This window comes from Lygodium microphyllum, chromosome 10 (assembly GCF_053477565.2).
Source record: "Lygodium microphyllum isolate KBCC chromosome 10, Lygodium_microphyllum_v1.1.10, whole genome shotgun sequence".
Classification (NCBI taxonomy): Eukaryota; Viridiplantae; Streptophyta; class Polypodiopsida; order Schizaeales; family Lygodiaceae; genus Lygodium; species Lygodium microphyllum.
Window position 1 is genome coordinate 43,936,548 of NC_141144.1, and position 12,570 is coordinate 43,949,117.

The window sequence follows — 12,570 nt, forward strand, 5'->3', positions numbered from 1 at the left end:
TCAACTATCACAAAGGCATGTAAAATAGATAAAAATCAAGGTCCTTACTTCTTCAAATAAAATATACATTATCTTCTATCTCCATGGTTCAATATTCATTGTACATGCTTTAGTGCACAAGCAATACTAAGAGCCTAGTTTACCACTTAATTAGCAAGCTAACCTCTAACATTTCCCATTCACTCTTTGTAATGTTGAAAGCCTAATTGTGCAGTACTTCTTATGCTTATTTTTTCTTAAAAAGAAGAAGAAAACGAAAATTAAATATGCACCCATGGAGTACCTCAAGTTAGATACATTTGGTGGTCTTGGTTGTTGCTAAGCTCCATCTTCAAAGTTATCATATTTGATCATAGAAACAATGCCATTGCTTACTCTCTTGGCTAATTTTGGAGGGAGGTGCCCCTCTCCACCCTTGTGGAAGCTTAGGTGTGCATCTCCAGTATTTAACAAATTCATACGTAAATTTAGGGCTATTTTTAGTTTGTTATGGTAATGGTGTCAATCTAGGTATGCTCTCTCTCTCTCTCTCTCTCTCATATTAGAACCACACATACACACATAGTTTATAGAGTGGTCACTAAGTTGAGTACTTTGTGGAGCATCTACCCCTCCAAGTATCACCCAAGAATTGCCTTGGTCCAAAACATGATGGCTCATAAGTGCAATTCCTCAAGAGGTCATGAAATGGTGCGCAGATCGGTCGCAGATAGCTCATGTAGTGATTCCCTGAAGGTCCCCAAGAACAATGAACTCTACCTTTTTGCACAAAAAACAATGTAAAAGCATGCACAACAAGAGACAAGAGACAAATTGGGTTCAATCTCCCCCATGCCTTATGTGAGCGCTTCACAAAGTATGTATTTTATTTTTATTTCCAATCTTCATGCTCAATAATAGCCCAATTACAAAAATATGACAAGCTTTTAGCTTTTGAGTTTGCTTTCTACAAAAATAGGAAAATAAAGCTAATGGACGGTGCCCATAGAGTCTGGCACGCCCAATCTCAATGTCCAAATAGAAATAACATATCCGGGCGCATAGGCGCATACAAAATAATAATCAATAATCGATGTCTCAATAGACATAACAAAATATAGGCGTGGCGCCTATCAAAATATAGTCCAAATGTCAAATACCCACTAGACTCCAATGCTTTCCTCCGCCACTGCTGCTATCTCTACACATCAACTGAAGCATTCACAATCGTTAGTAAAATAATACAATTAAATCGACAAAAGTGAATACCTAGCAGTCTTCAGCTATATAAATAAATCAACTGGTTAGAAATAAATCCTAACCTTAATTTATTACGAGTGCGCACTCTAAACTCATAAACGTTTATTAATTTAATATGCATTTTGTGGAATCACCCGCTATGGAATCACCCATGTACACACTAAATTAATGAAACGCCCGAAAAGGACAAGCATCCCCATCAACTTCTCGCACAAAGAATCCTCTTTGTGTATGAGCCCCGGTCATCTAAGTTTACGGAATCCACCGTAAAACCTCATGGAATCCACCGTGGCACGGAATCCACCGTGGAATATGCCTCATGGCATTATACCCCCGGGGTGGGATAGCAATTGACCTCAATTGCTATTAGCTCAATGTGGAGCTAACAGAGTGGGGAAAGCATTTAAGTCTCTAGCGTGCATCCATTGTGCTTCCTCTACAGGATGGTTCTTAAATTTTACTAGATATCTAGAATACCTTCGGCCAGTTCTAGTGGTCATGTAGTCAGTGTCTATGATGGCTTCTGGTTCAAGTATTTCAGTCTCTTCTTCTAGTAAAGGTGGGTTTTCGTAAACAGGGTGGATAGGTAATTGGCCTCTAAATGGTCTCAATAAACTAATGTGAAATGTATTATGAATTTTCCAATGAGATGGCAATTCTAACTTGAAGGCATTGTCATTAATCTTATGAATAATTCTAAATGGTCCATAGAATCTAGGAGCTAATTTGACAACTGGATGTCTATCTACACTTTGCAGTCTACGCTTTTCTATTCTAAGCCAAACATAATCATCAACTTTGAAATTCATGGCTTGTCTTTTCTTGTTGGCTTGTTTGGTATATGATTGTTGGGCTTTAGCAATCATATCCTTAACTTCATCAAAAATACTGTTATGCATAGTAGCGATATCATCAGCACTCTGAATTCTATTAGACAAAGATGCAACAGGTGTAGATAATCTATATCCATAAATGACTTCAAAAGGTGCTTTCTTTGTAGATGTGTGCAGTGTATTGTTATATGCAAACTGTAATAAATGTAAATGAGTATCCCATGTCTGAGGTTTAGAGATAGTGTATGCACGTAAAAGATCTAAAATGGTACTATTTGTGGCTTCTGTTTGTCCATTTGTTTCTGGATGAAATGCAGATAAGAAATCAATCTTTGTGCCTAGATTTGCAAACAGTGTAATCCAAAAATTATTACAAAATCTAGAATCTCGATCTGAAATAATCACTTTTGGCAATCCATGGTTAGTAAAAACAGTTTTCAAAAATAACTGTGCTGCTTGTGATGCTGTTAAAGTTTTCTTACATGCAATGAAATATGCTTGCTTACTAAATCTATCTACAATTGTCCAAATCATGTCATGGTTAGATTTAGTATTTGGTAAACCAGTAATGAAATCCATAGATATATGTTCCCAAGGTTTAGATGGAATAGACAAAGGCATTAATAATCGATATTGTTTACCATGATGTCTCTTTATTCTTTGACAAATCAAACATTCAGAAATGAAATTAGATACATCTGCATCCATATGCGACCAATAAAAATCTTTAGTTAACATGCGTATTGTAGAAATGATACCTCTATGACCTTGATATGGGGGACAATGAATTTCATTCAAAACAAAAGATCGGAATGGAATAGTAACACACAGTCTCTTTTCAAAAAACATAAATCCATCATTATATGACAATGAATCAACAGGAATGAAATTATTTTGAACTAATTTTTGCCAATCAGAATGAAAAGTAATATCCTGGTGATATGTGTCTTTCATAGCAATCAAAGAATCAAAAGATATGATAGAAATATTATGAATTGCAGGTCTTCTACTCAATGCATCAGCAACTACATTTTCTTTTCCAGGTTGGTATTGAATGATAGGATGAAAACTTTGAATGAAGGAAGCCCATTTGATATGACGGTCAGAGATTTGGGGTTGGCTAAGTAGATGTCTAATGCTTTGCTGCTCAGTCTTTATCATGAATTCTGAACCCATTAAATAATGCTTCCATTGTTTTAATGCTTGTACAACTGCTAATAGTTCTTTGTCATAAGTGGAATATTTGAGCTCAGAGGGTTTCAGCTTAGAACTAGAATATGCTATTGGATGGTTGTCTTGCATTAATACGGCTCCTATTCCTGATCCGCTAGCATCGGTCACAACTAGAAAGAATGGTCTGTTAAAGTCAGGCAATTGTAGAACAGGGGCATTAGTTAATGCACGTTTCAGTAAATCAAAGGATTTCTGCTGTGTTTCAGTCCATTGATAAACAATTCCTTTCTGAAGAAGTTTTGTTAATGGTAAAGCAAGTAATGAGAAATTACGTACAAACTTCCTATAGAAACTAGCAAGACCAAGGAATGAGCGTAATTCATGTACATTTTTAGGAACAGGCCAATGCAATATTGCATCAATTTTCTTAGGATCAACTTTAATTCCTTCTTTTGATACAATATGACCTAAATATTCTATTTCTGTCTTAAAGAATTCACTCTTTTCAGGATTTGCAAACAATTGATTTTCTTTCAGTAATTGAAAAACTAATGATAAATGCTCATAATGCTCTTTTTCACTTTGACTAAACACCAAAATATCATCAAAGAAAACAATCACACAATATTGATATTTCAGAAAAATACGGTTCATCATTCTACTGAAAGTAGCAGGTGCATTAGTCAATCCGAATGGCATGACTAAGAATTCGTAATGGCCAAACTGTGTTCTAAATGCAGTCTTAAATATGTCGGATCTATCTAGCCTCACCTGATGATATCCAGACTTAAGGTCAATTTTACTAAATATAGAAGATCCTTGCAGTTTGTCCATAAGGTCATCAACTCTAGGTATAGGATACATATTCTTTACAGTGATCTTATTTAATGCTCGGTAGTCAATACACATACGATAGGTATTATTCTTTTTCTTGACTAAGAGCACAGGTGCACCGAATGGAGAACTGCTAGGTCGAATTAAGCCTCTATTTAGTAATTCTTCAACTTGACTCTGGATTTCTTTTTGCTCTATTTGATTGTGCCTATATGGTGCTTTGCAAGGTGGTTGTGTGCCAGGTATTAAATCAATCTTATGGTCTTCTGGACGTGAAGGAGGTAAACCTAGTGGTAGGTCTTCTGCAAAACAGTCCTTAAAATATGCAAGAAATTCCTTATGCCTAGGGTGCATATGATTTTCCTTTGCATGCAATTCATTCATCCAAATGAGATATGATTTAGTATTCTTGCGTAGTGCACGTTTTGCTTGAGTATGCGAAAGCAGTGGAAAAATATGAGATGCATGCATACCATATAATGTAATAGATTTTCCTTGAAAATTAATATTCATTGTGTGCGTGGAATAATCTATATTTGGATTATGCTGGTGTCTCCATGGCATTCCTAAAATAATGTCACTTGACTGTAATGGGACAACTAAGAAATTTCTTCTTTCAATATATGGACCAATTTGAATTTCTAAATCTTGTACTTCTTGTGTGCCATTGTACCTAGTGCCTAAAAATGCAGCTTTTATGCGATAATGCGTAGGTACAGTATGCAATTTCAATTCCTTTACCAATTTTGCTAAAATAAAGTCATGGGTACTACCGTCATCATGCAATATAGTTCTTTCCTTTCCATGCACCATACATTTCATAGTCAACAATGAATGTGGAGTAGGCATACCTGGTAAAGTGTCGGAAGTAGTAGTAGGATCATCCTCATCTTCAGTGAAATCCGGCATATCCTCATGCTCGTCTTCATCCATGGCTCCAAGGTAGTTGATATGTGCTGGTGGCTTCTTTGAATGACAATTTGCTGCGAGATGCCCTGGCTGGTGACACTTGTAGCATACTATTGGCTTGGCTTTGGTTACATTATTTGCAATGGCTAGAAGTCTGGGTACATTTGAATTTGCTTGTGGAATAGGTTTAGGATTTGGATTGACAGTGGATGGTAATGCAGGTGGTTTAGGCCAATTCTTGCGGAAAGATGGTGATAAGAAACGACCTGGATTAAACCTTCTAAAATTGGAATTGAATTGTTTAGATCCATAATTACCGTTGGCTTGGAATTGCTGTGGTCGTCTATCTCTTCCGCGTAACTTATCTTCAGTGTCGTGAGCTAAGGAGATGGCGTCTTCAAGGGTAGCAGGCTTGAACATGTTCACTTCAGCGTAGTAATGTCCAAGAAGTCCAGACATATACTTCCGCTTATGTGTCGTCTCTGGTACGTCTTCAAGCATGCGTAGCTGTAGGAGTGCATTCCAAAAACGCTCTGTATACTGTGAAATAGGCTCACGATCTCGCTGTTGAAGTAAATCCCATTGCTTGATAGCCTTCTCATGAAATTGCGGTGGAAGGAAATTCTGCATGAACTTCTTCTTGAAATCTTCCCAAGTAGCAAGACATTCTATGCTCTTGCGGACTATAGTCCACCAAAGTGATGCTCTGTCTATCAGATGATTAGTAACACTCTTGATTTTATCTTTTTCGGGATAAGTTTCCTCATGGAAATAGTCATCAAACTGGCTAATGAATGATAAAACAGTCTTTCCTTCTCTTATGCCATTGAAAGTGCGAAACTTGAAACTTCGTTTACTTATCTTGGATTCCTTGCGAATGGTTTGTGCTTCAAGGGTAGCGTCGATGGTACGGTGAATCAAATCTTCAGCTTGAGGTTCTTCTTTATCGGTGGACGCTCTTTGAAGTTTTGTCAATTGCGCTTGCAATGCTTGCCTAGCCCTTCGCTCTTCTTCTAATAGTAGCATGATTAGATCCAGCTTTTGTTCCATGGTAGGCTCAGGTAGGTCGTCTTCAGCCATAGGATCATCCATATGTGGGGTAGTCATCCTGTAAAACTCAACAAACCTTTCTCTCTCAAAATCAAGTTAGCGGGATGAGCGTAGCTCAAATTTGGGGTTACAAGGCTATGTATTTTTGGGTATTTCTTTGTATATTTTCAAAAAATCTACAATATTTCTGTATCCGTTTGCTGAAAGTACTTCAACGAACTTATAGATAGGTAGAACAGCTTGCTGCGAACAACTTTCCAATTCAAAGTTTTTGCATACGAACAAGTCTTCTAGGAGTTTTAAGCATTAGTCAATTCTGATTTAGTCTGACTTGCAGAGTTGCAGACTTAGCAGACTTGCAGAGTTGTTGACTTGCTGAACTTAGGCCGACTTGTAGAACTTGCAGAACTTGATTTCAATCGACTTGCTGAACTTGACTTCAGAAGTGCGGGACCTGGAGTTTGCCAACTTGTCTGCCCTGTGTGACTTGCAGTGACTTAAGCTTAAGTGATTAAGCTTAAACTTAATAAGCTTAATGGTGGACTAGCAGGCGGCGTCTAATTTCGTGGGGGGGGGCCGTTTTTTTCCGCCGGAAATCACGGGATGAAGCTGTTTTGCCCACGATTTGAATATTAGAGCTCCCTAAGCTTAAGATTAAGCTTTGTTATGATAATTAACTTGATTATGAAGAGAGCTTATCTCTGTAACTCCACGACTTGATGATGGAGATGTATGCGTGGTCCTCCGCCTGCAGAGCCTGGTCCTTCGCAATCTGACAGTGGAAACAGGGGTTCTTGATCGCCAGAAGTCTGCCTGTATCGACGGTTTGTGACGAGATTGACTGTAGAGCCCATTTGTTCCTGGAGCTCCGCCTTCGCTCGAGATTGGTAGCGATTGGAAGCTCTTGATCTACGCTCCGCTCTGATACCACTGGTGCGCAGATCGGTCGCAGATAGCTCACGTAGTGAATCCCTGAAGGTCCCCAAGAATAATGAACTCTACCTTTTTGCACAAAAAACAATGTAAAAGCATGCACGACAAGAGACAAGAGACAAATTGGGTTCAATCTCCCCCATGCCTTGTGTGAGTGCTTCATAAAGCATGTATTTTATGTATATTTCCAATCTTCATGCTCAATAATAGCCCAATTACAAAAATATGACAAGCTTTTAGCTTTTGAGTTTGCTTTCTACAAAAATAGGAAAATAAAGCTAATGGACGGTGCCCATAGAGTCTGGCACGCCCAATCTCAATGTCCAAATAGAAATAACATATCCGGGCGCATAGGTGCATACAAAATAATAATCAATAATCGATGTCTCAATAGACATAACAAAATATAGGCGTGGCGCCTATCAAAATATAGTCCAAATGTCAAATACCCGCTAGACTCCAATGCTTTCCTCCGCCACTGCTGCTATCTCTACACATCAACTGAAGCATTCACAATCGTTAGTAAAATAATACAATTAAACCGACAAAAGTGAATACCTAGCAGTCTTCAGCTACATAAATAAATCAACTGGTTAGAAATAAATCCTAACCTTAATTTATTACGAGTGCACACTCTAAACTCATAAACGTTTATTAATTTAATATGCATTTTGCGGAATCACCCGCTATGGAATCACCCATGTACACACTAAATTAATGAAACGCCCGAAAAGGACAGGCGTCCCCATCAACTTCTCGCACAAAGAATCCTCTTTGTGTATGAGCCCCGGTCATCTAAGTTTATGGAATCCACCGTAAAACCTCACGGAATCCACCATGGCACGGAATCCACCGTGGAATATGCCTCCTGGCATCATGAAAAGCCATATGTTAATGGTCAATCCACAACCGTGGGCCATATACTTTCTCTTAAGAAGAGGCAATTCCTAGCTGATAATACATTGCAATGGGTTTGAAAACTAAAGTGGCATCATTGCAAAGGGTTTGAAAATTGAAGTAGTATCACAACTTTATTACAAAGCCAAATGGTTTTCACATGCCAACATTAATGATGTCCATGAGGGTTTGAATCCTTTGGCTATATAATCCCATACATGCACATGTGCACGACACAGATATGCATGCACACACGCATGCATGCATGCATATAGAGGTATGCTAAAAATTTTAAGTTTGCTGGTAATATCCATGGCTTTCAATCTTTCATAGACTCTTGTATCACTCTTGGTTTCTTGCAATGCCAATACATGATACTATGTAGTTATAGTAGGATTCTATATGGAGTTACAACTTGATGTGCATAGTTAATTGACACGAGCATGAAAAACAACGAGTGGTGTTTTCCATGTAGCACATAAGTTACAACTTGATGCGCATAGTTAATTGACTCGAGCATGAAAAACAAAAAGTGGTGTTTTCCATGTAGTACATAAGCTACATTGTACATGGTCCATTGGTTTGAGCATGAAGAATCAAACACCAACACCACCTCTTTCTCACTAGTGCTCAACAAAAAAGTCATATGAACCATGCAAGATAAATACAATGTTAAAGATTTAGTGATAAGATGTTGCTTGTATACTGGCATTTAGTAACATTAGCACACATTGTGCACTAGAGTTACTCTTTGTTGGTTGATTTTTTAAATCTTGTACGTGTTAGTTATGGGCTAGAAAAAGAAAACGACCCATACACACAATTAAAAAAAGAAAAAGTGAAAAAATTTAGAGCACGAACTAAAGCCTATCATTAAAGGTAATATTTATTTTCAAGAACAACCTTCAAGTCCTTGCCCATCATCACTCGAGCATTGTGTCACATCCAGGTGTGTTGTTACAACATCTATGCATGGACAGAAGGGGCTTATATTCAAGTTGGCCTTCCCCTGCGAGTATCCCCTAACTCTATGTGAGCAAGGTTAAGTGGAAAGAGAAGCTCATTGGTGACAACACACATGCCTAGGAGGCCCAACCAATCGGCAACTTCTAACATGCTTCTAAGAGGTGCTCTTAGGTGTAATCACTCTTCCTGTGGGGGAAGGCCTAATACTGGAATGAGCTGTGCTAGGCTTGTAAACCCTAGGTGCAACACATAGCATTGAGCATGCCTGAAGGGCTATAAGCAATGGGTACTGCCCGGTCAAGGCCTTAATTTGGATTGGGATGTTACTTGTTTAGTTGTTTAGTGCAAACTGGGTTAGGTGAGCCGTGCTCCACATTGCTAGTGCATGAGGCTCCTGCAAGGTGTTCAAAATACTATCAACTCTCTCTCTCTCTCTATCTCTCCTCTCTGTGCATGAACCAAATAGTACTATACTCTCTCTCTCTCTCTCTCTCTCTCTGTTGTCAGCGCCAGACTTGTGAGCCACCTTCTTTCTGCTGTGGTTTTCTTGTTTCTTTTTCCCCCCCTCTATCAGGCAGACAACCCAAAAGAGAGAGGAATGCAGGCAACTATTTCAGGATTACTCGCTCTTTCAGTTTGTTCTCTTCTGCGTCTGGTTCTCCTGTCTGCACTCTGATGATGGCCCCTCAACCCAAGAAGCTTGTGTGTGTCACAGGAGCTTCAGGCTTCGTAGCGTCGTGGCTTGTGAAGTGCCTGCTCGAGCGCGGGTATTGCGTGCGTGGGACTGTTCGGGATCCTGGTATGGTGCTGAACACAATAGGAGCATTCTTCATCCAATCTATATTACCTACTTTGAACGTTTAACCCTGTTTTGAATAACCGTACGTTCTTCATGTACACCATGCTCTATTTTCAACCTGTGATGTGCTATTTACTGCCAGTTTTTCCTTCCAACACCTGCATCAGAGCTTAAAATGTATTTAATTTTCATGGTGTTATCAAAGCTGTAACCATCGAAGATGTCAAGATTGTCCCCCACATAACACCTGAACATTGGTGATTAAGGAATTATGAATGTGGATAACTGGAAAGTTCAATTGGTGCATGTAACATGGATATATCCTGCACTGCTGAAGCGGTTTAGCTTGAAGCAAGCCAGAGGAGAGCAGAATATGACTGTAACCATTGCCTCATGGACCTGAGGGTATCACAGTGGCATTGTCTAAATCGACTTTCGTCTCATGTTAGTCCTTTCATGATGAACCGAACCAGTACTCCAGCCGCTGATGTTTATTTTGGCTGTAGGCATGAAATATAGACATAATGATGTGCATAATCATCCACCCTGGTACACTATTTCAGGTTCATTTTGCTGATGCAGGTAATTCAGACAAAACAGCACACTTGTGGGAATTACCAGGAGCCAAGGAGCGGCTGACACTACTGCCAGCAGATCTTCTAGCTGAGGGCAGCTTTGACACCGCAGTTGATGGATGTGAGGGTGTTTTCCACACTGCAACCCCTGTAAAATATGTCAGAACTGATCCCCAAGTAAGGTTTGCAAACACCCTGAACTACTATGGGGAGTATATAGCCTTGTTCAATTATGGGAAGTCCAATCAGTTCTGCAAATGTAGATCTCTAGTTTGAAAGGATTTTCCAAGCACATTAAAAAAGTGAGACATGAGGCCTTCTACAGGTGGAGCTTATCGATCCAGCTGTGAAGGGAACTTTGAATGTGCTTCAAGCTTGCAAGAAGTCAAAGACAGTGAAGCGAGTGGTACTCACGTCATCCAGTGCAACAGTACGCTTTAGAGAAGATATCAAACCGGATGAGGTGCTTGACGAGTCAAAATGGAGTTCTTTAGATCTCTGTTACAGAATTCAGGTATTTTGAGAACATTCAAGGGCCAGTTTTTCACCATCACATAGACTTAATAGCTTCCAATATCTCATCTTGTAAGTGGATAGCTGCTGATGTTGTTGCAACTCAATATTGTGCATGTGCATCATATCTATAGCTGTGGTATTCTGTGGCAAAAGTCCATTCAGAGCGTGCTGCATGGGAGTTTGCTGAGAGGAACAATCTTGATCTGGTGGTTCTACTCCCTAGTTTTGTCATTGGACCAGTTTTGCCAGCAGAGCTTTCTTCGACAGCTTCAGATGTGCTGGGACTTCTGAAAGGTAAAGGACTTTAACCAATGGAAGTAAAAGGAACATGTGCTGGTGCTTTAATGTTGTTGATAGCTTGAAATGCATGCAGGCGCAAGTGATAAATTTGCACTACATGGTAGATTGGGATATGTGCATATAGATGATGTGGCTACAGGACACATCTTGGTCTATGAGCACCCCTCTGCAAAAGGGAGGTATCTGTGCTCAGCCACTGTTTTGGAAATACAGGAGCTTGCAAAAATGTTGGCCAACCGATACCCATATCTAGACATACCATTGGAGTAAGCATACATACAAAATAACCCTATCCTAGTTTCAATTTAATCCCTCATAACCTTAGCTAGAGAGCTTAGTTCACAGGCGTGATGGGATGACTAGCTACTAAGAAAAGTTAATGAGTTTAATGAGAAATGTTATGTCCTCTTCATTACATTGTGATATAATGGGCCAATGTGCTGACGCAGATTTCAGAGCTATGGGGAGAGACCGCGTTATCTCCTAGACTCATCAAAGATTGAAAGGCTGGGCCTGCACTTTAAGCCTGTGGAAGACATGTTTGATGACTGCATTTCCTCATTCAAGGCCAAAGGACTACTGGCATAGAAACACCTAAAGTACTTTACTCTAGATTCAGGGAAGAAATATTTTGAGTGAGTCCTGCAAACCATATATAATGGGCCTCAAAGCAAAGCTTTGCAAAGCAGAGCACAACAAAGCAAAAATAAAGCAAAGCAGCAAGAAAGTCTATAAAATAAAAATACACTGGTAATTTCGCTCAACCAACTTCATATACACTGACTCAAAATAGTGTTTAAGTTCAGCATATTGTTGTTTAGTTCATGTTCATACACAATAATTTTTACCAAAACAAAGTACTACAGAGCAGCTTTTTTTCAATCTTTGGCATCCTTGCTAAATGGCTCTCAAAATATGCCTTTTATGAATGACTTAGTCAACTTGATGGGTTCTAAATTCGTAGATTTCTCCAAAACTTATAGAAGTCACATTGTAACATAATGCTCATACATTGAAAGTATATTGGATGAATGCTTAGATGAGAACTCTTTTGAGAATATATGTGGATATTTGTTAAAGTGTTTAAAGAATTTAAAGCATTTGTTCAAATTTTAAAAATTGTCCAAGTTCCAAGGCCTTAATAAGGTCTTGCCACCATTACAAAGTGTTGTAAATTTGCCACAAAATCCTTCTATGCATTGTTTTTCAATTGGAAAAATTCAATGAAAATGCGGTAGCATAGAGTGGAAGAGCACTAAGAAGTTATGAAGGGTAGTGTATAGTGAATGTTTCTAAGACAATGCATACTTGCAACACCGAGTCTCCTAGAACTTCATGATTTGTAATTTCATCATCGAGTCCCATGTCTTTTAGTGCTTCCTAATCGTTTGAAACTGCAACATAGACAAAAGTTGCAATTTCTCAACCTTCCAAAAATTGAATAAACCCTAATGTAAGTCTCTATCTACCTTGAGAAAGTGCATGCCTTTCATTAGTCAATTCAAAGTTGTCCAAAATTTTTATATATATCATTGTGAGACATCCA

General features: G+C 38.8%; 1 protein-coding gene across 2 annotated transcripts; it reads left to right on the top strand.

The window, feature by feature from the left end:
* Nucleotides 1–9,339: 9,339 nt before the first annotated feature.
* Nucleotides 9,340–12,085, top strand: LOC148029949 (dihydroflavonol 4-reductase-like1). 2 transcript variants are annotated; one of them, XM_087687156.1, is made up of 6 exons: nucleotides 9,343–9,633; nucleotides 10,216–10,385; nucleotides 10,534–10,722; nucleotides 10,856–11,018; nucleotides 11,098–11,290; nucleotides 11,474–12,079. In XM_087687156.1, the coding sequence occupies exons 1-6, from the start codon at nucleotides 9,510–9,512 to the stop codon at nucleotides 11,610–11,612; spliced, it is 978 nt and encodes a 325-aa protein (XP_087543282.1). In that variant the 5' UTR covers nucleotides 9,343–9,509; the 3' UTR covers nucleotides 11,613–12,079. The 2 variants fall into 2 exon arrangements, with proteins under 2 accessions (XP_087543283.1, XP_087543282.1); XM_087687157.1 differs by lacking the exon at nucleotides 11,098–11,290 and having other exon boundaries at nucleotides 9,340–9,633; nucleotides 11,474–12,085.
* Nucleotides 12,086–12,570: the final 485 nt, after the last annotated feature.